The 25,823-nt window shown below is 37.7% G+C and overlaps 3 protein-coding genes across 4 annotated transcripts; 2 read left to right on the forward strand and 1 right to left on the reverse strand.

Moving 5' to 3' along the window:
• Window positions 1-1,210: 1,210 nt before the first annotated feature.
• LOC131983824 (complement C1q-like protein 2) lies at window positions 1,211-2,389 on the forward strand. Its single transcript, XM_059348634.1, has 3 exons — window positions 1,211-1,473; window positions 1,574-1,708; window positions 1,798-2,389. The coding sequence occupies exons 1-3, from the start codon at window positions 1,221-1,223 to the stop codon at window positions 2,082-2,084; spliced, it is 675 nt and encodes a 224-aa protein (XP_059204617.1). The 5' UTR covers window positions 1,211-1,220; the 3' UTR covers window positions 2,085-2,389.
• Window positions 2,390-5,532: 3,143 nt separating this feature from the next.
• Window positions 5,533-6,678, forward strand: LOC131983821 (complement C1q-like protein 2). The gene is made up of 3 exons (XM_059348630.1): window positions 5,533-5,828; window positions 5,925-6,059; window positions 6,150-6,678. The coding sequence occupies exons 1-3, from the start codon at window positions 5,576-5,578 to the stop codon at window positions 6,434-6,436; spliced, it is 675 nt and encodes a 224-aa protein (XP_059204613.1). The 5' UTR covers window positions 5,533-5,575; the 3' UTR covers window positions 6,437-6,678.
• A 2,466-nt stretch (window positions 6,679-9,144) lies between these two features.
• Window positions 9,145-24,284, reverse strand: mylk5 (myosin, light chain kinase 5). Of its 2 annotated transcripts, XM_059348816.1 has the most exons (17): window positions 23,826-24,284; window positions 21,713-21,862; window positions 20,124-20,276; window positions 19,148-19,330; window positions 18,035-18,070; window positions 15,180-15,307; window positions 14,908-15,061; window positions 13,061-13,372; window positions 12,875-12,983; window positions 12,284-12,487; window positions 11,970-12,187; window positions 11,768-11,891; window positions 10,557-10,709; window positions 10,352-10,478; window positions 10,167-10,254; window positions 9,932-10,072; window positions 9,145-9,752 (listed from the first exon to the last, which is right to left on the reverse strand). In XM_059348816.1, exons 1-17 carry the CDS (start codon window positions 23,956-23,958, stop codon window positions 9,547-9,549), a joined length of 2,619 nt encoding a protein of 872 aa, XP_059204799.1. In that variant the 5' UTR covers window positions 23,959-24,284; the 3' UTR covers window positions 9,145-9,546. The 2 variants fall into 2 exon arrangements, with proteins under 2 accessions (XP_059204799.1, XP_059204800.1); XM_059348817.1 differs by lacking the exon at window positions 20,124-20,276.
• Window positions 24,285-25,823: the final 1,539 nt, after the last annotated feature.

The raw sequence follows: 25,823 nt of genomic DNA on the forward strand, positions 1-25,823 counted from the left end.
GGAATTGGTAATGCCAATGCTAATATCAAAGTCCTGATGGTGTCGGTGCAGAGACATCAAGATGAGGTCATGTCATACCAAAACATGCAAACACAGACAACAGAAGCCCAAGCAGTTCAAATAATAGACAGGCCATATTATAGATGGCAAAAAGTGCATTTCATGATATCAGAATAATAATAATAATAATAATACATTAAATTTTTATAGCGCTTTTAAAGGCACTCAAAGTCGCTGAGAATCATCTTAATTGGCACAGGTACGTGTCCACATACAAGCAATTTGACTCCGGTTTGTCTCTCTTGTACAAAAATACAGAAATACAAACATTAAATATTAAAAATAGCAAAAAAGTATATGTATATGTACAATGTCATATGATATATAACATATGCCATGAACTGACAGCAGTGTGGCATACGGTGTAATGACCTACATTACTTATCAGACCAATAAACGGAGCTGAAATAAACAAATTCTTAGAACATTTCAAGGGCTTTTCAACAACATCCTATTTTTTAGATAATTTCAAATAATGCACAATGTATGTTTGACATTTAAAGCATTGAGCACTGAGTAAAGTGCAGTTTTTGCTTTTTTTTTTTTACATCAATTACCTCAAAATGTCTTGTTTTCATTTTGTAACCTAGCCTTGGCCCATTTTTAAATAATGTTTTTTTTTAAAAAGTCTCCCTCCACACACATAAAATTCAGATCTGCAATGGCTTTTGATTATTTTTTTTTAACAAGGTACATTTATTTGTTTTTTGTGAGTGTTTCACAGGAACGTTCCACATTTTTGACATTTTAGGTGTGTAAACTGGCAACAAGTCAATTGGCAATTGACAAATCAACCCCTCAAAGTCTTGGTCTTGCCTTGGTCTTACTTAGTCTCAGTAAAGATGGTCTTGACTACTCTCATCTTGCACAATCTTTTTTAACCACGCTATAGGCTATGAGATAGAAATACAAGAAAACCAGCAACCTAACTCATCTTCTGTAAGTGACTCAGCAAAATTAATCAGTCACAATAAGTGTCAAAATCAAAATGTGAAAAAAAGGGATTGCAGTCTATGTGTTTTCCCAACCTTCAATAAGGAGGACATATTTTATAAATGGGTAAACCAGTGTTTCTTGTTTTGCACCATGCCAGACAAAGTATAAAAGGGGGAGGTCTGGCAGAGAGACTGCATAGAAGCAGAGATTTCTAAACCATAAGGATGAAGAAGATTGTGTTACTGTTTGTAGCATTCAGCTGCTGTTCATGTCGTGAGCCAGTTAAAAAAAACAGCAAGAAACTTGGTCAGTGCTTAGATTCAAACTGCTGCTGTGACTACTCCCTCACTTCCATATCTCAAACCCTGGGAGCAGTGGGAGAGAAAGTTGCAAACATGGCGGAGAAAATAACATTCTTGGAGGCCAAGCTGCAAAAAACTGAAGAAGAAGTCCTGGAGCTGCGCAGCACGACTGGAGGTAACATAGAAAATGTTGTTTAGTGTATAATAATCCAATATTATTCTTCCATTCATTTGTTCTGACCTCTAATGTGTTTGTGGTCATTTGATGTTCCCAGCCACTCCTCAGGTGGCCTTTTCGGCAGCTCTCAGGGATTCTGGCTCTGGAAACACTGGACCTTTCACTGTTGTTACCCCACTTAAGTATAAGAGGGTCTTCTCCAACACTGGCAATTGCTACAATCCTTCAACAGGTAGTGTATGTTAGAGCAGGAAAGAGATACGGGGAGTAAAAGACAAAACAGAATCCATGAAATTTAAATAATTCTCCCTATTTTGGCAGGCATTTTCACAGCAGTGGTCAAAGGGATGTACTTCTTTCGATTCTCAATGTTCAACAACCTCAGTCGTAATCCAAGCTCTGTCACAAGCCTCATGAAGAACGGTGTGCGGCTAACATCTGTCTGGGACACTAGCGGGTCTGATGCCAATGACATGGGCAGCAACGCTGCTGTCATTCCCCTCGAGGTGGGAGACAATGTGTATGTGGAGCTCGCTGCACACAGGCTGGTCTATGATGATAGCATGAACTACAACACCTTCGGGGGTTTCCTGCTCTTCGCTATGTAATCAGCATGGGTTTATGCTTTCACAGTTTAACAGCTTAACAGCTAAGTGAGAGTCTGGGAAATGCAGTCTCTGACAAATTATTCACACAAATGCCAAACTAATGATATACTTTGCTTGCAATGCATTAAGACATTTTTATTAATAATTATAACTGTCTCTTCACAATGCCTGTGTCTCTATTTTCATCTCATATCTTAATGTTTTGATTTCGTAATTTTGTTGTGCGGCTACAAGGTTACTTACAGCATGGTTATTTGTATTGTACTATATATAATGTTATAGAAAATAAAAAAAAATAATAAAAATACTGATGCTTGTGAGGATTTTTTTTTTGGATGCAACAACAGATTATAATTTTTGCCTAAGATATGATTTAACTGGCAAAAGTATTTAACTCAATTACATTTTGATAATATCATATTTATAAAGTTATATATAAAGATATTTCATAATAACTTTATGCTTAATAACATTATTATTGGTGGAATATTTACCTGTTCGTATTGGATCTTAAACATGTTTGTACATTAGGATTTTTGTGCATCTGTGTGCACCCATGCTACTCATGCTTCCATCTATGATCTACACATGACATTAGCCTTAGACTGAGTTTCTTGAATTCTCTCATTTAAAACAACAACAACAACATAATAACAATAAACTGGAACTCAATAATGCCCATAAACTCATATTCCCAGCTGAGGAACAATAATGCTGACTTTATTTCAGTCAAACTACAACATGCTCTCGTCTTTATTTATATGCACAGGTTAATATCAGTTTTGATACAGAGAACTGTGACTCACTTTGGTTATTTAACTGAAAAGGGCAATGAGTTCAAAGTTTTGTGAGTTCACAGGATGCAGCGACTCCATGCTTCTATTTTTGTCTGTCACTTATCAAAAGTTACATAAATTACAACAATATAAAGATATAAATATTAAAAAAGACAATTTTTATGGTTGGTTGAGAAATATCTCTCTGGGGTTTTTAGTGACACAACTTGCAGGTTTCGCATTCCTGGTGTTTGATACTCGAGATACTCGCTCGGCATATTTTCACAGGGCTTGGCGTGCTTACTGACAAGGTCTTACCACATTGTTGAAGGCAGAACACTCCGGGAAGTCTTATATAAAATTTTCGACTTGCTATTTTAAGAGAAGAGAAAATACTTCCTCGTTACAAAGCATGACTGTTATGTCCACCAGCTCTTAATGAGGTTAAAGGAAGTAACATAAAGCAGATGTAATGGATTTTAACAGAGGTGTTTTTAATAAGAAATAAAAACAGCAGCAAGATTGATTTACAAACCTGGGACCCTCCAAGCTAAAGGTTTAACAAAATGAAATAATAACAATTTCTAGGGTCAGTTTAACGCTGCACACAGGCAATAGAACAACAACTAATCACAAAGAGCCCAAGCACAGACAAATGTTTGGCCGACGGTCACGTCAAATCCAGCCGCCTTGACTGCAGCTCCAGCCAGCCTTTTGAAACTTGCAGGCAGCTAATTGCTGAATCTGATTGGCTCCCGTGGTCGCCGGAAGCTCCAATCCTCCTTTACCAGCAGCCTGAGGGGAGGGAGCAAACACACACACGCACACATGCGCACAGACTCACCTAGAGTCCCAGACACACACATGCACAACAACAAACTATACGGCTTGGACCTTAACAATGATATTTAAAAGAAGTTCTGAGTTTCTTCACTGGCAGTGAAAGAGAAAATGTGCAAGATTTTTTATCTGTACATCATTTTCATTGTTGTATTTCTTTTCTAGTACTTGCCTTAAAATTCCCATTGAGGGATGAATGAATAAAATATTTGAATTGAATTGAAATGTTGTCATGATTGCTAAAAACAGAGGGAAAGTGTCATGACGAGTATAAGGAAGAAAAGAAACAGTGCTCAAATCCAGCATTTTTCCCAGTTTGTAAGTAGGACTGTTCATGGAAATGTCAGATTAATATTCAGGAAATATGGTACAAAACAGAAGAAAAGAAGAAGAAGAAGAAGAAGATAAAAAGAACTGTTTGTACCTTTGTACTGGTTAAGTCTGGAAATATTCTTTCACCTAGAGGTGGATGCTATTTTTAGTCCTCTGGTGTAATACTGTTTATTCTAGGGTGGTTCTGTTTTTAGATGTGGCTTTTTAATCCTTAGAATCTCAAAAAAAGGAAGTTTGCACACTTTACATATGTTGGATGAATATAAATCCCAACAGTTAAATAAAACCTGTCACAGTTAATGTCACAGCGGTCTGCCTGATTTAGAGTCATATTGGTTGAAATGAAGGTGGTGAAGGTTTTGTGGTATACTAATATGTTTTAGTTTGTCATTATTTTTCTCATTTCGTTAGACGACTTATATGTCATACTTTGTGTGACATATAAACAGTTAAGTTCTTTGGCTGGTTGAATGAAGGCCTGTCAATGATTAATACATCTGATAAGAGCATGTGAACTGAAAACGTATATTCTGTGACATCTTCACAAACCAGTGACATCAATGCAGTGACGTTATGAACCCGTAGTAGTCCTGACACAACATACTGCACAAACAGACAAAAAAATGAATTTAGTTATTACCGTAATACCTCTAATACAGTTTTAGTCTCTTCAATTACTGAACTGTATAAAGGCTGAACAAGGGCCAGCTGGAACAGCAACCATCCTCTTAGTAACTTTCTGGATCCGCCTGGGACTGTTAAGCCCATGAGAATGTTCCCTTATAACTTGAGACGGGTTAGCCTGTCTGTGTATGTTCCCCCAACACCAGCCACTCCTCAGGTGGCCTTTTCGGCAGCTCTCAGGGATTCTGGCTCTGGAAACACTGGACCTTTCACTGCTGCTACCCCACTTAAGTATAAAAGTTTTCTCCAACACTGGCAATTGCTACAATCCTTCAACAGGTAGTGTATGTTAGAGCGAGAAAGAGATACAGGGAGTGAAAGACAAAACAGAATCCATAAAATTTAAATAATTCTTCCTGTTTTGGCAGGCATTTTCACAGCAGTGGTCAAAGGGATGTACTTCTTTCGATTCTCAATGTTCAACAACCTCACTCCTAACTCATCTTCTGTAAGTGACTCAGCAAAATTAATCAGTCACAATAAGTGTCAAAATCAAAATATGAAAAAAGGGAGTGCAGTCTGGCATTTATGGAGCAAGGGTAATAAATTGCAGAGCGGTCTGTTTGAACGGGTTCACTTCACATCTTTGGACTTTTACTCATTTACGCAATGTTTTGTTAGTTGAGACCTGTAAAGCCCTTTGTAAATTTGCCTCACTCAAGGCTGTGTTATAATACAATGTATGATTATCATTAATGTTTTCATGTGTTTTCCCAACCTTCAATAAGGAGGACAGGTTTTATAAATGGATGTTTCCTAAAACTGGAGTTTCTCGTTTTGCGCAATGTCAGACAAAGTATAAAAGGGGGACGTTTGGCAGAGAGACTGCATAGAAGCAGAGATTTCTAAACCATAAGGATGAAGAAGATTGTGTTACTGTTTGTAGCGTTCAGCTGCTGTTCATGTCAAGAGCAAGTTAATGAAAACAGCCAGAAACTTGGTCAGTGCTTAGGTTCAAACTGCTGCTGTGACAACTCCCTCACTTCCATATCTCAAACCCTGGGAGCAGTGGGAGAGAAAGTTGCAAACATGGCGGAGAAAATAACATTCCTGGAGGCAAAGCTGCAAAAAACTGAACAAGAAGTCCTGGAGCTGCGCAGCATGATTGGAGGTAACATAGAAAATGTTGTTCACTGTATAATAATCCAATATTATTCTTCCATTTATTTGTTCCTCTAATGTGTTTGTGGTCATTTGATGTTCCCAGCCACTCCTCAGGTGGCCTTTTCGGCAGCTCTCAGGGATTCTGGCTCTGGAAACACTGGACCTTTCACTGCTGCTACCCCACTTAAGTATAAGAGGGTCTTCTCCAACACTGGCAATTGCTACAATCCTTCAACAGGTAGTGTATGTTAGAGCGAGAAAGAGATATTGGGAGTAAAAAGACAAAACAGAATCCATGAAATTTAAATAATTCTCCCTATTTTGGCAGGCATTTTCACAGCAGTGGTCAAAGGGATGTACTTCTTTCGATTCTCAATGTTCAACAACCTCACTCCAACACCAAGCTCTGTCACAAGCCTCATGAAGAACGGTGTGCGGCTAACATCTGTCTGGGACACTAGCGGGTCTGATGCCAATGACATGGGCAGCAACGCTGCTGTCATTCCCCTCGAGGTGGGAGACAATGTGTATGTGGAGCTCGCTGCAAACAGGCTGGTCTATGATGATAGCATGAACTACAACACCTTCGGTGGTTTCCTGCTCTTCGCTATGTAATCAGCATGGGTTTATGCTTTCACAGTTTAACAGCTTAACAGCTAAGTGAGAGTCTGGGAAATGCAATCTCTGACAAATGATTCACACAAATGCCAAACTAATGACATACTTTGTTTAGATTTAGCTGAGCAAACAGCAAATCAGGAGGTGTAAATGCAATAAGACACTTTATTAATAATAACTGTCTCTTCACGGTGCCTGTGTCTCTATTCTCATCTCATAGCTTAATATTTTGATTTCATAATTTTAATATCTTAAAATTATATATATCTTAAAAAATTATATATATCTTAAAAAATTATCTTATAAAATTATACATATCTTAATATTTTGATTTCATAATTTTGTGTACAAGGGTAATTACAGCAAGGTTATTTGTATTGTATTATATATAATATTATAGGAAATAAAAAAAAAAACATTAAAATGCTGGTGCTTGAAGTATTTTTTTTTACGCAATAACATTCTAGTTCTGTATAAGTTAGAAGAGGCAGGTAGCAATGGTGGAAAGTAACTATGTACATTTACTCAAGTACTGGACTTAAAGTACAATTTTGAGGTACTTTTATGTACATTTTATGTAACTTTATATGTCTACTCCACTACATTTTGAGGCAAATATTGTACTTTTCACTCCTCTACATTTAGCTGACAGCTTTAATTACTTTTCAGGTCAAGATTTAAAAATACAAACATGATACATTTAAAATGATTACCCATTTTTATAAATTAAACCACTTAAAAGTTTATTATTTAGTTAAAATGAGCGGAGTGGAGTCATTTCACAGTGTGGTATTAGTACTTTTACTGAAGAAAAGGATCTGAATACTTCTTCCACCCCTGTCCTTTTTACTTCTTTACTTTTTGAGTTATAATTTTAATTTTTTTATTTTTAAATTTTAAATTTTAAATTTTATTTTATTTTTTAAATTTTTATTTATTTCTTTATTTTTTTCACAATGCGCATGTGCGGCCCGCTGCGAAATGTGGTTATGGATATGAGCTTTGGCTATAAAAAAATGGCAATACTCTGAATACTTCTTCCACCACTGTCCTTTTTACTTCTTTACTTTTTTTTAATTGATTTATTTTTTTCATTATTTTTTTAAATTAATTTTTTTTTTAATTAATTAATTTATTTATATTTTTTAAATTACAATTATAATTATAATTATTATTTTCTTATTTATTTTTTTATTATATTTTTTTTATTTTTTTTTTTTCTGCCCTAATGCCGTTGCGCTACTACGCATGCGCGGGCCCATCGCGCTACTGCGCATGCGCGCCTTTGTTACGCTACTGCGCATGCGCGAGCCTGTTGCGCTACTGCGCATGCGCGGCCTTGTTGCCCTACTGCGCATGCGCGGCTCCGTTGCACTACTGCGCATGCGCGGATCTGTTGAGCTACTGCGCATGCGCAGTCTTGTTGCCCTACTGCGCATGTGCGGCCCTGTTATGACGCATGCGCAGAAGCGAACAGATGCCGCACATGCGCAGTAGCGCAACGGGGCCGCGCATGCGCAGTAGGGCAGAAAATAAAAAATAAAAATAAAAAATAATAAAATAAAATAAAAAAAATAATTATAATAATTATAATAAAAAAATATAAATTAATAAATTAATAAATTAAAAAAAAATAAAAAAAAATAATGAAAAAAATAAATCAATTAAAAAATATATATATAAATAAAATAAAATAAAAAGTAAAGAAGTAAAAAGGACAGTGGTGGAAGAAGTATTCAGAGTATTGCCATTATTTTTAGCCAAAGCTCATATCCATAACCACATTGCGCAGCGGGGCCGCGCATGCGCATTGCGAAATAAATAAATAAAAAATTTAAAAATAAAATAAAATTTAAAATTTAAAAATAAAAAAAATAAAATTATAAATAAAAAAGTAAAGAACTAAAAAGGACAGTGGTGGAAGAAGTATTCAGATCCTTTACTTCAGTAAAAGTACTAATACCACACTGTGAAATGACTCCACTCCGCTCATTTTAACTACCTAATAAACTTTTAAGTGGTTTAATTTATAAAAATGGGTAATAATTTTAAATGTTTTTCATTTTAAATCTTGACCTGAAAAGTAATTAAAGCTGTCAGCTAAATGTAGAGGAGTAAAAAGTACAATATTTGCCTCAAAATGTAGTGGAGTAGAAGTATAAAGTTACATAAAATGTAGATAAAGTACCTCAAAATTGTACTTTAAGTCCAGTACTTGAGTAAATGTACATAGTTACTTTCCACCATTGCTACCTGCCTCTTCTAACTTATACATATCAGTTAAGAGTCCTCCTTCAGACACTGTATGAGGATTAAAGGGATAGTTTGTGCATTATTATACAAAACTTGGTACAATTATTGTCAATGCCCTCCTGAGGATAACCCTTTAAGGTTTTATTGATCGGCCCCTAGGTGGCACTGTGGTGGCAGTCTAATTTCATATTTGGTACCGTGGCCACACTTTAACACTTAAGGCAATGAAATTCATAGGGGTGGTATAGACTGGCCCCTGTAACGCAGACACCCCGACGGCAGCATGCCCCGACACGCGTGTACTGCGAGGGCCCGTTCAGCACTGCTTGCTTTTCTAGTTTATATCATTTTATATTCAAGAAAATTATTTTCAAAGTTAAATAATGTGGGATTTTGTTTAATTTAACCCAACAAAAGCTTAAAGAAGGTTGGAAATCACAAGTCAGGTCTTTCAATAAGTGACTTCAGGTGATTTCAGGCCTGTTTGTCTCATAAAAGGGATAGCTAAACTTATGTATATTGCCAACTGACAGGCAATATTAAAATGATCCACACATGAGAAAAGTAAATTAATTCATGGTTTTAGCTGTAGTAATAAAAAGACATTGATTGACCATTTTACTCCCATGAAGAAATATCAACCTTTATATATTGCTTGTAGTTTTGTAACAATAGTCATCTGTTAATACATTTTGTACAATAATACATGTATTATATTTTTCCAGCCACACAGTACAGGATGCACAGTTTGGTCCCCATATGTATTAAAACAAGAATGTACAATACATCTCATCAAGGCACTCGAAAATATTATGTCTAAACATTTTATCTCTGCATACGTAGATATAATGAATCTACTGCTGAACTATGAGTTTGGCCGAACAGGATGTCTCCCCGTGGTCATTGGTGGCTCTACAGGTGTAAACATTTGAGTCCTCTGGGCCGACTTTGGCTAAGACCAGGGTGCAGAGGCCATCTTCCTCGTACTCTATCTGCACTGTGGGTGACTCCTCCAAAGGCTCTTCGCCACACAGCCACACCACCTCTGGGTCAGGGTATCCTATCAATATAAAATGGGAGGGAGTGACTTTAAAAAGCAGAACTCCAGAAATTAAGCAAAACAGCAACAGAGCACAGCTTTTTTCAGGGAGTCAAGCATATCAAGTCTTAAGTCACTGCTCTGCAACAAAACACACAAAGAAAACCACAAGTACTGAGCTCTTGAATCAAGCCGTGTACCTGTGAGGTGACAAGAGAGACGGGCACTGGATCCCTGAGCCACAGTCTGGTCCTCTATGCTCTGGGTAAACTGGGGTGGCCCTTGCATTTTGAGTTCCAGAGACTGCAGGGCATTCTCTGCCTCTGGGCTCAGGGGTGAGTCTGGGACAGAGACGGGGAGGGGAAGAAGAAGATGAAAGTAGTCCAACTAAAATAGTCCTGATAATAACATTATAGAAGTATTGTGGTGTCTTACCTTCTCTAGGGCTGGAAGGAGATGCAGAGCTGTCACTTTTAGACAGCAGAGCCATTCTCTTCAGGGCTAACAAAGCCTTACCTGCTTTCTGTGTAACAAAAATATATGAAAACATCAAGATCAAAAGAGAAAAACAACACATCACACTGAAAGAAAATCATAAAAGCACTGCACTGAGGTGTTACCTTCCACTTCTGCCTGGCTAGAAACCTCTTCATTTTTTCTTTTGACAGACTCTTGGTGGTGGCGTGATCTCCAGAGTCAAATGCCATCCAAGAGTGGGCAAGTGCTTCTTCACAGGATATCCTCCGCCTGAGAAACACACTGAGCGTTAAAGGCAGTAAAGTGAAGATGGAGCCATCTGTGCCAGCTGTGTGTTCATGAAATCACCTGGTGTCCTTGTTGAGCAGGGAGCTTATGAAGTTTTTGGCCTCGTCTGTAATCTCATCAAAGCTCTCCTCATCAAACTCCCACTGGGCGGCTGTGACCAAGGCCAGGGTCTCTACATCGTTGTTGCCCTGGAATGGAGACTCACCACTCAGTCTGAAGACGGGAGAAAGAGAGACAGCAGTGACGTTATAGAGACTGTTTCAACTGACGTCCACTAGGTGGCACTAAAAGCCTGAAGCATTCAAACAACAGGCATCAATCCATCATGACTACCACCACCAGCACAGTCAGGTCAGCCTGTTTATCTTCCAATACATCTGTCCATTATCAGGAGTTGTGGTTGTGATCAAGGGCACTTTTTATTGAAATGATTACAATTCAGATGGAGGCCTTATTTTTTTATATACTCATTCTGAATTTGATGCATTCTGTTTTTATTTTGGTTTTACACAATGTCACAACTTTTTTTGGAATTGGGGTTATATTTTATTTATTTATTTGTACTTTATTAGCAATTACTGATTTTACAAGGGGGGATTTTAAGCCGGTCTTTGCTCTCTTTGAAGCTGCCACACTCCATGGACAAAAACAGTAATTTTACTTTGCAGAACACAGGACTTCCTATTCTATTGCTGCATTGATGGTTTAGTTTCTTTGTGTTATTGTGTGACTTTGATGAATCTTAATTAACCTTAACCGTACCAAAGTCAAACAACCTAAACAATTGAGGCAGCGGTATACCAACAACTCCTGTGTTCTACGAGGTAAAATTACTGTTTTTGTCAATGGAGTGTTGTGACTTTGAAGAGAGCATAGATAACAGGTCCCCCCTGCGTAAACTTAAACAAGGCTTCCAAGCGGTAAGGTAAAGTGGTTAAAAATAATTTAGATATAGCATACACTTAAACTGATGTAGATTTTTTCTAAATTTAATTTGTTGATTTTTTGTCTTTCTTTTGTTTTATTAAAGTGGCTAAAATTTTATTTGCTGCTGCAGCACTTTGCTTAGCTCCATGCCAGTACTCCTTCCTGCTTCCCTGCATTGTGGAGCGTGGCGACCACCATCTACTGTAGGTAGTACACTCACTATTGATAAGTACCTCATATAGCCCACTAATTAAAATTCAGAACTATCCCTTTAAGGACGTATCCCAAAATGTTAAGTTATTTCTTTAATGTAGAACAGTTATGGGAGGGATAGTTGTTCTTACAATATGTAGCAGATGACTCCTACGCTCCACATGTCAGTGGTCAAACACACAGGCTCATAGTTGATCACTTCAGGTGCCACAAACTCTGGAGTTCCATGCATCACCTTCAGAGGTGTGTCCCCATCTGTTAAACATAAATATCATAATGTAGTATTGAAACATTCACTTGAATGTAAATATTCAGAGAGTTTTATTCACATACCGAGCTTGCAGGCCAATCCGAAGTCAATGATCTTTACAGACGTGCCAGTGGTGTCAACACACACAATGTTTTCAGGTTTGAGGTCCAGATGAACGATGTTCTGTTGATGCATGAAGGCGATCCCCTCCAGGATCTGCTGCATGTAGCGCACACTGGCAGACTCAGTGTGCTCAAAATTGTCGTCCACAATACGCTCAAACAGTTCCCCGCCTGCGATACTACAAGCAGACAGACCACAGTGACAGAAATTTGTTTTGTTTCTTTGTATGCAACCAGAATTTGCATTTTTTTTGCCATCACACAATGATACTCACAACTCCATGACCATGACCATTTCAGGTTTGTGATCATATGCTGCAAGACACTGAACCAGTTTAGGGTGGTGGAGGAACTCCATCAGCTCGATCTCTTTGCGAGCAGCTTCTCTCTCCTTGGCCCGGCGGCCTTTGTAGAACTTCCCTGCACACACACGTCCTGTCTCTTTGTGGGTGAGCTTGAACACGAGGCCAAACTTTCCCCTAATGAAGAGATAAGTTTAGTTTTAATCTCTTAGACCTTGGGAAAGAAATGCAAATAAAAAACAATCTTTCATCTGAGACTTGTGATTCTAGCACGCCTTCATCTGTCAAAATGAAAAAGCACCTCACATTTCTTGCCATTATTAACTGAAATCGCCTGCGTTCTCAAACCTGCATTAGTGTACATCTGTTGTTTACTAGAGAACCGTGTCTCTGCATGCTTGTATTTTAATCCGCCCTCTGCAGCACTTGGCAGACTTCCCCTCCTCCACACAACCCACACTAATAAAAAGATGTTCCCTGTAAAGGTCAAGCAGTCTTGTTCATCAGCATTTCTGAAAAAAACAGCTTGAAGCTGCTTGGAAAAACATGCTGACAGATACTCACATTCCCAATTTCTCCTGCAAACTGTAGTGATCTGTGACTTTGTGCAAAGAGTCAATAGTGACACAGGAATACGCCTGAGGGGCTTCCTCTGCTTGTGGTTTGTTTGAATCTACAAAGAAACAACAGCTATTATACAAGTCATTATATTTGTTTCTATTTTTGTGAAATCAACAACCCATATCTCACCTTTTTGCTCCATTTTAACCACAGGTGACACTGGTCCTGCCTCACTTACTCCCACTGCGTTGTAGGCCCTCACTCTGAAGCAGTATTCCTGCTGAGGCTGCAGCCCAGAGCACACTCTGTATGAGGTGCTCTTACACTGGGCAGTGAGCTCGCTCCAATCTCTGGGCTCAACACGTCCTTGGTTCTTTACCTCAACCACATAACCCAGGATGGCACTGCCACCGTCGTAGCAGGGTCCTGACCAGGACAGCACAAGGCTGGTGGCAGAGACGAGGGAGATGACGGGACCGGACGCCGGAGGCTGAGGCCTCTCTGGAGGAGTGACGATGATGAATCAAGTGCTCAAGTCACTATAAACGTACATGGTCCGGTAACGCTTTATATTATCTACTGTAATTTCCCAGCTTGGGATAAATGAAGTATATTTATCTATCTATCTATCTATCTATCTATCTATCTATCTATCTATCTATCTATCTATTAAGGTCCTTGTAATAACCATTAATTAACAAGTAATAAGGCCCTTGTAAGTTCTTACAAGATGCTTGTTAACATTATTGTGTGTTTATAAGCTTATATAAGTGTTAATAATGGCATTACAAACACCCATGACCCACCCATTATGTCTTTGCCATGCCTTTATTAATAAAAAAAAAAAAGGAAAATATCTGATTTTAATATCTTAGGCTGTTCTAAGTCATGTTAATGGTCATAAAAGAGTGAAGTGAAGAAGAAGACTATAACCTGTGATGTCATGCTGACACACTGCAGCCTGCAGCTGCTCCATTAACATTAATAAGACACTTGACTTTGTCAACCCATGGTTAACTTTGTTCCTTGCTCACTGAAAAAAAAAAATCCATGCCACTTTAAATTTCAGTGATGCTACGTATGTGTGACATCATGGGTGAAGCAAAATCAGTAACAATTTATATTAAGGTCCTTGTAATAACCATTAATTAACAAGTAGTAAGGCCCTTGTAAGTCCTTACAAGATGCTTATTAACATTATTGTGTGTTTATAAGCTTATATAAGTGTTAATAATGGCATTACAAACACCCATGACCCACCCATTATGTCTTTGCCATGCCTTTATTAATCTTATTTTGTTTGCTTATTGATATTAAAATATACTTTATTGCTCATCTATTATAAGTTAACTATAAGTTAACTATGCTTTTTGCAACTACCGGATCTAAAGCGAGAACAATGCCTTATTACTTGTTAATTGATGGCAGTGGTGGGAAGTAACTAAGTACATTTACTTAAATACTGTACTTAAGTACAATTTTGAGTTACTTGTACTTTACTTGAGTATTTCCATTTTATGTAACTTTATACTTTTACTCCACTACATTTTGAGGCAAATATTGTACTTTTTACTCCACTACATTTAGCTGACAGCTTTAGTTACTTTTCAGATTCAACATGAAAAAATATTTAATATGATTACACATTTATAAAACATAACAGTGTATTAAGTAGTTAAAATTAGTCCTATCTGGACAACATTAAAATGCTACTTATATAAATGCATCAATACAAATAATCTTATAATATATTTAGAACACATAAAACAATCTGAGTGTGTCCACTCTGCAAAACGAGTACTTTTACTTTTGATACTTTAAGTACATTTTGGTGCTGGTACTTTTGTACTTTTACTTCAGTATGTTTTGAATGCAGGACTTTTACTTGTAGTGGAGTAATTTCACAGTGTTTTATTAGTACTTTTACTTAAGTAAAGGATCCTAATACTTCTTCCACCACTGATTGATGGTTATTAAGGACCTTATTATAAAGCGTTACCCATGGTCCTGATGCTGCAGAGTGTGTATTGCCTTACCTATGACAGAAAGGGTGAGGGTGTGTTGTGCTGAGCTCTTGCGGTCCTTCACTACCACAGTGTAGCGGCCTGTGTGCTGTGCTTTAGCCTCTGCTATGACCAGTGTACTGCTCCGATCTTTATTTTCTACCCACAGCTCTGGACCATCAACAATCTGCAGATATACAGTGTGTAAAGAAAAGAAAGAGAGAGAGAAAGAGGTAAATACTGAGAGAAATGAAGCTGAGATGTGGCTATTAAAAAAAAAAAAAACAGGCTTAAAATTACAACACCTGTTGTTTGTTTCTGATCCAACAGGACACTACAGGAGGACTGCCAGTGAAAGAACACGTCACTCGTGCAGTTTGTCCCACTTTCACCTCAAGGTTCTGCGGAGGGTTCTCAAAATGTAATGCTGGACCTGCAAAGATTAAACAAATTGAGTGTTTTGACCAAGGCAGTCATTTTAATATATAGTGGGTGGTTCTTCCCCCTTAAATATTGAAATATGTCTAAAATGTTCAGTCCATATACAGTTATGGGAAAAATGTACATTTGTTTGGACAAATGTAATGATAACAACAAAAATAGTTTAATCTAAGAGCTGGTATCTAGACATTTTCCGTGGTTTTCTTGATAATAACCAAAATCCTTATCAAGAAAACCATGGAACATGTCTAGATATCAGCTCTTAAATTAAACTCTTTTGAGCCATTTTTGTTGTTATCATTATATTTGTCCAAATAAACGTACCTTTAGTTGTACCAGGCATTAAAATGAACAAGAAATTGAAGAAAACAAGGGTGGTCTAATAATTTCTTCCATGACTGTATATATTATATAATATTTGTTCAGTTCTGCATGTGGTTAATCCAAGTAATGTTGCCAAATCAACAGATAGATGAAATTCATTATCTGTTAAGCCAAAAAAAAAAAAAGAGATCTGTCTCTGCATCTGTATGACCAGCGGGCTTATTTTAAGTGAAGTCATGCAAATGTTAATTTATTTCAAACTTAATATTTATTGGCAATGCAATTCTTGTATCAAACTGATTTAATATTGGCATATATTTAATAATTAAATATATTTCCACATCCTTAAAAAGTAATTTTCATCATTTCAAGAAAAATAATGACTGATGCAGAGACATATCAATCATGCCTTTTTTCCCCTGGATAATAATGGGCAATATTCAGAAAACCCTGTTATTTTTATGGCATCATATTGGCTAAAATGTAAATGTAAATATGTAAACACGCATACAACACAACAACATTGTACAAAATAATGGACATGACCACGATACATTTTATGCTGAGTTTAATAAGTTGTAATTGTAATTATTGAGCAGACTGGCAGTATAAACGGTTTGTGTCTCCCAGACTTCAGCACAGCAAAAAAAGAAAAGTTGGGTGAACTCAAAATTTCAAGGCAACAAACTTCGATAAAATTTTAAGTTGGATAATTAAATAAAACTAAATATTTTATTTAAGTTTTGTTTTTGAGTTTGCTCAACTCTCTGTTTCTCTCTGTTATTTCTCTGGCACGATTGTAACGCCGCTATGAATGTCAGCTAATGTTGCGACCACAATTTTGAGATAGCATTGATACGCTAATGGCTACTCTTGTAGCTGTAACAAGCAGCACCGCTAGCATCAGTTAGCCGCTAGCATCAGTTAGCCTATGTCAAATTAATAATAAAATGATCAATTTATAACGATGAACGACGGAACAATTCTTACCTATTTTTTGTTCAAACAATATCTCATTGTGCACAAAAGGAACCCAGAATATGTACATTGTATAATAGTTTAATTGTGCAATAAAAACTTATATATATATATAACTTATATATATATATATATATATATATATATATATACATACATATATACTGCACTTTCAAAATAAAAAAAAGTAATTGTGCACAAAAATGTTAGTGTATTTGTATCTTCCAAATATACTTAAATGAGATTTTTAAATAAGCTAAAATAAAGGTTTTGAATACCTAAATATAATATTTTGCTTAGTTTTTTAATGTGCCCCTCTGATTAAACACTGGCCCCTGCTTGGCCCCCACAGTAAAATTAGTCTAGAACCGCCACTGCCCCCAGTGTTGACTCCATAGCTACAGCCTTGGCTGGGTTGAAGCCCTAAATATCACACTGGAAGGAAATGATCCAGTGTGGTGTGTAAGTTTAAGATAAAGACGGGCAGTCGGTGGGGTTGGATTGCGTGATCTGTGGTTAATGCTGTACTGTGAAACTGGAAGTGTGACACTTCCCTCGAGACCCTTATTATTGTAGAATCTACAGCAGACAAAGTGTCTCAACTGGAAACAAATGCAAAACAAAGATGACCTGCTGCACACACGTACAACCAGTCCTTGTGTAATCAACAACATTAAAGTAGTTCAGCTGTTGAAGAAACATATGTGCTCAATTAGTTTCACCAGTCTGGTTTCACTGTTTACTTGGACAAATATCCCGAAGGAAGCAAACACATATTTGAAGTCTGCACAGTATTCTACACTTACACAATGTTAATATGCATTTACATCAGACTAGAAAGTTCCATATATGAGCTGGAGTCATTATCATCTCTCACACCGTCAGTATTCAAATACTGTGGCATCAAGATAGGAAATTTGACTAGAGAACATCTGATTAAATTCGGTTTAAATAGCTTTACAGTTCTTAACAGTTCTGCTAAATTATTGCCTCTTCCCCTTTTATAATCACTTCTACCTAAATGCGTAATATCATACAGAAAAGCAGTCGAACATATCCTGTGTGACAGACATTCAGACCTTATTAAATTAGCTTTTCATGCTTTTACTGTTGCAGCCTACACCCAAAGGTGAAGTCCCTACAGTATATTGGAGCATAATAGCTTAGAGCCAGACAATATCATATCAAGAACAAAGCCTTAAAAAAGGTGTAGCCCCAGGGCAAACCACAACAGAAACACATCAGAAGCTACTCAAGCACATACATTATACTCTAATGGATAAGTTGCATTAAGATGAAAGAGCAGAAATCAGATCATGAGAAATGAAAATTAGAAGATTAGAAAATTGGCTGATGAAAAAACAGGTGCGTTTCTTGCAGCGAGTGAGTGAGGATTTTTTTTAAAAGTGTTTCTCACCTGTCCCTGAGTTGGCTCTCTTCTTTGGGATGACTTCTGCAGAGACAGATAAAGCGCAGGTAGGTTTTAGTGGGATAGAGGTGTGGCTCTGCTCTTCTGTTCTATGGCTATCAGTTTACAGACTCAGCAAGTTTTGCTGTACCCTGCACTGTCCACTTCCCTACATGGAGCTCACTTGGGATCAAGAACCTTTAGTGGGTGTTTCATTGTTGTCCTGCATAATTCCTGACTTGTGTTCACTGACAACCAATCACACAAGGACTGGAAATGATGTGTTTCCTATTTAGAAGCATAACATGGATGTCCGGAAGAAGTTAAAACAATGGTAAAAATGCAGAGATAGTTTCCTGGTGCATCAAAACATAAGGAAGGAAGCTGCACTAATGACAGATAAATTGACTCCTTAAATGTCAAGAATGATCAAATCTTATTGTCCCTATATGTGACATGAATCACTATGAAGACTACATCTATAGTGCATTATGAGCGCATTCATAGTGAATTATAATGCTCATTATAATCAATCATAATGCATTATGACTGCATTCATAAACACATATAAAGCTTCATGATGCACTATATCAACAGTTATAAATATAGCTTATAATGACTTATAAATCCAAGTGTCTTATGAGTGCTCTTGACTGGTTATAAACTACAGGCTGACTGATGAGGCTTATAATACATTACAACTACTCATACCCCTCTATACACACACCTCAACAATCAATTGTTATAAGGACTCATAGGATGCCATAAGTATAAATAAATGATCAATGTATGCTTTAAGTAAAGTGAGGTTCATATAGACGCATCTATAATGAAGTATAGCTAATGAAAATGTGTTACACTTTACTTAACGCCAACAATGAAACATCATGATTAGCTATACTGCATTATAGATGCGTCTATATGAACCTTGGATTTACAAGTCATTATAAGCTATATTTATAACTGTTGATATAGTGCATCATGAAGCTGTATATGTGTTTATGAATGCAGTCATAATGCATTATGATTGATTATAATGAGCATTTTAATTCACTATGAATGCGCTCATAATGCACTATAGATGTAGTCTTCATAGAAAGTGTTACCTCATTATGTAATTACCTCTTGGACTTGAGACCGAGCTAAGGTTATCAGACGTTGTAGGGGAAGTACAAGTAGATCCTCTGAACTTCTGTAGCTCAGCTTTGGGAGACTGTGGTGACCGTCCATTTGTCACAATGCTCTCGGATGCAAAAGTTGACATATTTGAGACACGATTCTGCCCACCACAGATAGTTTCAAAGTCTGGATTGGTCAGTAAGAGGAAGAGAAGACACCACAGAACATCAGAAATGAAACTACTGCTTTGTGATCAGTGTAACTAAAAGCAGATTGTTACATTAAATGAGGAACTTGCAAGAAGCAGGTTATAGAAAACTGTGCTAAAGACTATTTTCCTGAGACATGAACTTAAGAGCATGAATTGCCCTAACTCTTCCTTTAAAAAGGTCCTCTTGTTACCTTAAATGACAAAAATGTCCATGCCAAAAAGGTGTTAGAAAATGATATGTTATTTCTTTACTTTTTACTGAGATAAACTAAACTAAACTACCACATATTCTTTAATTCAGGTTTTTTTTAAATTTCAACCCTTTAAATGCCCATTTGTTTACATAATGCCAAAAAATAACCATAAAAACATAATTATTCTCTGTATATTTCATGCTAGGTGAATATTTTTTTGGTCTGGAATTCGTCTTCCTCTCACTAAAACTGCAAAAAAATTATTATAAATATTATTTACATTAATATTTACAGTTACACATTTTAACCATCATCACTCCTGATTATAACTACAATTGTTAACTTAATTTAAACCCTTTAAATGCCAGTTTGTTTACATAAAGCAACTGTTGTTTTTGCAATTTTGAAGCCAGAGCTCTAGTTTGAAAACCTTACCCTTGCCAGAAAGTATGCCATATGTATTAACACATCGAAAATTCATGACATTCTTCAAATTAAATAGCCAAAATGTCCCTAAGGATGCACAATGTCCACGTATGGAGCAATCTCTAGTGTGTAACAGTGTCTCCCTCACCTCGTACGAACACAGCAGCACAGCAGGATGTTTTCCCTGCACTGTTCTCCGCCAAGCAGGTGTAGGCGCCAGCATCTTCTGGCAAACACTCCGTCACCACAAAACTCACCTCCCTGCCATTGAAGGAAGGCTTCCCAAAACGGGCCACTTCACCTGCCCATAGGAGCAAACAAACAAGCTAGAAACACTCTCTCCTTATAGTGTAACATGTGAGGAAAGCACATGTGAGAAAGGAAGGGCTGACAATGATGCCGGATAAAGAGAGGTTAAATACGCTGATAACCTTTTGAACCCGTTTGTTGATCTGTCATTAGAGGTGCTTGTTACATGGCCAGGCATTGTTTATACTTGCACTTATTTATGATATATGTCTCCAAAAATACCAAATATGCCAGGCTGACTGAAGGAAAATGGGTAGTAAATTAGACAAGAGACAGAAAGTTTCCATTTCCTATAAAGGTTTACAAGCTTATTTTAAGCTTCCTTTAGCTCAATCAGGAAACATAAAGTGCTGTGAAGATTTGATACATAGTCATTAGCCGTGTTTCTTTTAGGGGGAAGAGTGGCCGCTGGGCCCTCTCAAATGTCCGCTCACTCAGCGTGTCTCCAATTACAAAAAAAGGCTCCAGAGGGATTTACAAGACTCCGGAGGTCACGTATGGTTTTCGATCGCCGCGTAATGGCTTAGCGACAGTTTCAACCCTCATCCGTGATCACATAGGTGACGGATTAAACACGAGAGACCCAACTGTGGCCGCCGTTGCTAACTGTGCATAACGTAGCTGCTAATCATAAAAAAAGCGGCATGGCTAATTATGCACAGCGTCTCCTCTGATCATAAACATTGTGATCGTGACCGGTGCTTGTTGTAAACAAACAGAGATCGCTAGGTGAACACCTCCTGCAGCAGCAGCACATACACAATGTAATGCTACAGAGCTAACTGTTAGCCTATTAGCAATTTGCAGACTGGACGCTAAGGGGTTAACATCCCCTCCCACTCTGTGACTGCAGCAGGAGGACTGTGCCGATTCGACAGCCGCCGGCCCCCCGCGGCTAGTTAAGAAGAGTAAGAACAAGTCTCCAAAAGTCTCCAATAACACTAGAAAAAGATGCTAGATTTGTCGCTAGTCCTTTTTTTGAAAAATAGTCACGGGGGGGTCTGAAAAGTCACTAAATATAGCGACAACATCGCTAAGTAGGCAATCCAATCAGAAACCAGGCTTTTTTCAGGGGAGAAAAACGGCCCTGCTCTTCAACAGGGCCAAAAAAAGTCAGGTCAAAAGACCGCTCAGGATGGCTCATATTCAAATTAGAGGCATTTCTGCGAGTGAGACCCGCCTCATTCCGGGTATTGGACTGTAATGCAAACACCCCTATTAAAGGCTGAAAGTAAGGCCTCACAAACTAGAAATAAACCAGTTTTACAATTAAACGTGACTTCCTGCTGCTTTTGTTTATTTAATTTATAAAGAGAGTGGAACTCAATAATGCTTTGTTTATTTTCAATGACTGTATCAGGGCCTTTGGGTCAACATTCGAGGCTAAGCAAATATTGAGATGCTGCAGTGTAAATTGTCCCTGCTCACCATTGTGCAACCACGATACTTTAATCGGCTGACTTCCAGTGAGAGCCCCCCGCAGTGTGATGTCATTGCCTTCGTCCACGCAGCAGTCCTGCAGTGGCTCTATGAAGACAGGGGGGTCCAGGCGTTTAAGGGTGGAAAGGTTAGCAGACCCTGGATGTGGAAAGAGGTGAGGAGTCAGACAGAAAATAAGCGTGCAATCAAGGTTCACACAACTGCATCTATTAATGAAGTGATTAAAATGAATGTTCTAACCCTCTTTGTCCTGTTTGTCTCAGTTCTCACGACCCATAAGGGTATTACAGTTTGGCACCAATGCCCCACAATAAGAAGATCCTGGACACTGAACTACTGTTTCATCACACTGATACTCTTTGAACTTGTCTTAAATGAGAAGTAACACCTTAAAGTGCTACGGATATGAAATGTGAGTATGCTCCGTCCTCTCATCTGTCGAAACAGTTCACACTGCTTCATTTCTCATAAACGTCAAATGAATTCAGGTCATTACTGCCCAGGAAACCACAGCACTGACACCAGTCCTTTGTCTTAACATATAATGCATATTTCATGATACTGGTGCTTTTTTCTTTGTACTGATATCAAAAACTGAACCCCTGCTTGAAGGACAGGGTTAGGTATTCCCTAGAACTGCACTCCCGCTTCTCCAGTTTAAACTTCATGAATCAAAAGCACATTATCAGCACCACAGGCTGACATTGAGTGGTATCAGCGGTTCAATTAATTAGCACTGCAGAGGCCTGTCAGGTGTCGTACAGTATCTTAACTAAACTAAATCTGACTGTGTGTTATTGCACCATATGCAATATGTTAGTCATGGTTTAACGATCTTGGTGTTTTGCCATTGACCTTTACCCACTTTACAGTCTGCAAGAATTCACTGTGAAGCCTGATGTTTGAAGATCTGCCCTGTTCAATCAAGTCAGCTACTTTGAGCAGCACCTCTGCACACAGACACACATAGAAGAGAGTTTTCACACCCTTCTCACATCATGACCCTTTTTTAAGACTTATGTAGACCTCAAAGCTTTTTTAGCTGGCAAGCTGAACTAAAGGCTAACAGGTTGCTGTAAAAAAAACAACCCAAAAAAACCTTCTGTTGCTGTTGAAAATGAAACTTCCAAAAAAACTGCACCATGGCAAGCTGACACAAGCCTTGTTTTATCCGTTCCTGATGTTTGGACATTCAAGAGCTACTTTACAAGGTTGTCATCTGCTTGACAGATGTGTATGATAACAGATGTATGTGATAACATCTGCTGATAACAAGTAACATGGATAAAAACATTGATTAACGGATAAATATGACATGTAGATACTTCATATCTAACGGTCCAAAAGGCTAAACCTTTTAACTGTGTTAAGTTTCCAAACAAACTCTGACAGTTTGTCAGCAAAAAGTTTATAATACAAACTGAAAAATATTTTTATTTTTATTTAACCTTTATTTAACCAGGGAATATCCCATTGAGATTAAGAACCTCTTTTTCAAGGGAGCCCTGGCCAAGAGGCAGCAAACACAGAATACAGTTACATATTTACATAACATACAGACCTTAAACACATCATGAGAAACAAGTGCATGTTATGGAATTGGCCTCAATAACTCTTAGTTTGGATTTAAAAGTGCTCAAAGTAACAAATTCAGTTAATTTCCATTCTTTCTGTAGCATATTCCATGCATAAGGTGCAGAGTAAACATGAAAGTAAATATGAAAAAGAAAGAAAAGTGTGCTCTTGGGCTATTAAAGCATCAGGAATTTGCTGTCTAGTGTGGGTTGACATGAAGCTGAAGGCCCCATATACAGGCCCATATATATGTATTTGGATATACAGTACAAACACAGCAGGATATCAGCTTTGAAAGCAACACATTTGAAGTGCGTGGTCTCAATTTCTATGAAAAAAGCCTTTCTTTTTTTACGGCAAAGTTGTTTTTTTTAAGTGCACTCAACTGTAATTAGAAATCATTATCATGCTCAGACATGTCTATTTCAACACTGACATTATTAACAGGAAAAATACTACTTGTTGAGCTCTTTCCAATAAAAGCACACACCCTTAAAAACCTCTCCCTCTCTCATGCAGCCCTTACCTGTGTCACATTTGTCCGGTGTCCTGGTGTCAATGGTTCCTGGCCCGTTCCCCGGTGTGTGTAATATACAGGGCGGCTTGATGTGCATCCTGAAGGTGGACACATAACGCTGTTTGCTGCTATCACCGTTCATTTCTGTGTAAGAACAGCCCCAGCCTGTGAACGGAACAACAAATAATTCACGCAGTCATTTCCCAAGCTGGTTATCACACTTCCTTTCTTTGTCACTGCTGTGTGGTGCCTCTGTCTCTCTCTTCTGTAAAAACCAACACTCCCTGCTAAGCCAGTGCAGCTCTGCCTTCACTCCTCGCACTTCTCTGCACATGTTCAAACTCTCTTTTCTCACCCTCCCCTGGTCTACACTAACTCCACCTACATCACAAATCTTTCTCTTTTACTATGGCCCTCTCAGGCAGGGCGGTCATCTCCTTATCTCTCCAAGTCACTCTAATGCCAGATCCCCCACCCTCTGCTCAAACCCCTGTCTTTATTATCATGGCTAATAGACACACACTCCACATAAACAAGCAATGACAGAAAGAGGGAGAGCTAGGGAGGACTTATCTACCCACCCAGCCAAAGGTCGTATTGTGTGGAGTTTGTTGTACGCGCTGCTGTTTATCGATTTCCTTGTTTGCCCTCTCACTTATCAATGCTGCAACTGAACTTTGTGATGCCATTGAAGCTGGTGTTGCAAAGGTTCATTTCACGCCTGTGAATTGTATAAGCTCTGATTGTGAACGACAGGCTCGTAAATCCTAGGTGGCTTTAAGTCTGAGCGATGGCCCCTTGTACAGTATATCCCAGCACATGCACACGGTGGCCGTTCTCAGGGTAACGGCGTCACTTCACAGATCAACCTGCTCCTGTGGCAGCCAGAGATGTCTCAAGAGAGGCCTGCTGTTGTTCTTATTATAAACAGGTTGAGACCCAATAGATCACACCAGTGATTCCCAACAAAGGGCATTTGTTTCCCATGGGCTACTCTGTTGCCAGGCAGTAGTTTGTAGTACTAGTAGATTGTGGAGCATCTCAACTCATTAAAAACAACAACAAAAACACAGAAATAATGATGTAATAAAAATAATATAACATCTGTTACACCTGAACAACTACACATTGAAGCCACGTGAGTGTGGGAAAACTGGTTAGCAAGGGAGCACAGAATCGAATGAATGATTGAATTGAAATTAAACAGGTAAAAAAATAAATAGCTAAAAGTAAACTGTTCAAATGTTTATCTGGAAGTCATGGATATATGGCAAAATACCTTAAAGTGTTGCATAATGGGCTTAAGTAATCAACACCTAAATAATTAGCTAAGAGTAGGCTAATGGAATGGTTGAAATAGCTAGCTGAAATGTATAACAATTTAAACATTTAGGTAACTATTTTACACCATTTATGCCTTACTTTTAGCCTGAAAGTAATGGATAAAGAGTATAAAAATTTAGTATTGCATTATTGGCTGAATTAGTTAGCTAAAAGTGCTGACTTAACATTTAAAATAATTAACATTAGCTAAAAGTAGGCTAATGGATATAAACAGCCAAAATAGATGGCAGAGAAGATAATGGACGGGCGAAAAAGCTGAGATCTATTACTTTTAGCTAACTATTTCAATTATTTATCAGATAAACAGTTAAAATAGTGAGCTAAAAGTATTTGATAGACGGTTTAAACATTTAATTCACTCCAAGTAGTAAGCTAGTAGTACTATTTCTGATCAACCTAAAGTTAAACAGGTAAAGGTAGTGAATGGCAGAAATAAATATCTAAAAGGAACAGTCAATGATTAGCTACAGTATATTAGCTTATTGCATTAGCTGCTGAAATAGTTAGCTAAAAGTACAACACTTAAAATAATTAAAGTAGCCTAATGGAAGAACGGTAAAAATAGTTAGCTAAAAGTTATGGATAAACTGTTGAAATGGTTAAAAACAAAAAAGTTATAAACAGTCGAAATAGCTATGTACCTTTTAGCTAGCCACTTCAACT

The sequence above is a fragment of the Centropristis striata genome, chromosome 13 (genome assembly GCF_030273125.1).
Source record: "Centropristis striata isolate RG_2023a ecotype Rhode Island chromosome 13, C.striata_1.0, whole genome shotgun sequence".
Classification (NCBI taxonomy): Eukaryota; Metazoa; Chordata; class Actinopteri; order Perciformes; family Serranidae; genus Centropristis; species Centropristis striata.

What these genes read in the sequence shown, in the direction of transcription:
- LOC131983824 (XM_059348634.1), top strand. Translation starts at nt 1,221, where the DNA reads ATGAAGAAGATTGTGTTACTGTTTGTAGCATTCAGCTGCTGTTCATGT. An exon ending in GCTGCGCAGCACGACTGGAG is followed by an intron (nt 1,474 to 1,573) that starts GTAACATAGAAA and finishes TGATGTTCCCAG; the next exon opens with CCACTCCTCAGGTGGCCTTT. An exon ending in TTGCTACAATCCTTCAACAG is followed by an intron (nt 1,709 to 1,797) that starts GTAGTGTATGTT and finishes CTATTTTGGCAG; the next exon opens with GCATTTTCACAGCAGTGGTC.
- LOC131983821 (XM_059348630.1), top strand. Translation starts at nt 5,576, where the DNA reads ATGAAGAAGATTGTGTTACTGTTTGTAGCGTTCAGCTGCTGTTCATGT. An exon ending in GCTGCGCAGCATGATTGGAG is followed by an intron (nt 5,829 to 5,924) that starts GTAACATAGAAA and finishes TGATGTTCCCAG; the next exon opens with CCACTCCTCAGGTGGCCTTT. An exon ending in TTGCTACAATCCTTCAACAG is followed by an intron (nt 6,060 to 6,149) that starts GTAGTGTATGTT and finishes CTATTTTGGCAG; the next exon opens with GCATTTTCACAGCAGTGGTC.
- mylk5 (XM_059348816.1), bottom strand. Translation starts at nt 23,958, where the DNA reads ATGAACGGTGATAGCAGCAAACAGCGTTATGTGTCCACCTTCAGGATG. An exon ending in TTGCAGGAGAAATTGGGAAT is followed by an intron (nt 12,488 to 12,874) that starts GTGAGTATCTGT and finishes TCTCTTCATTAG; the next exon opens with GGGAAAGTTTGGCCTCGTGT. An exon ending in CTGCTCAACAAGGACACCAG is followed by an intron (nt 10,479 to 10,556) that starts GTGATTTCATGA and finishes TGTGTTTCTCAG; the next exon opens with GCGGAGGATATCCTGTGAAG.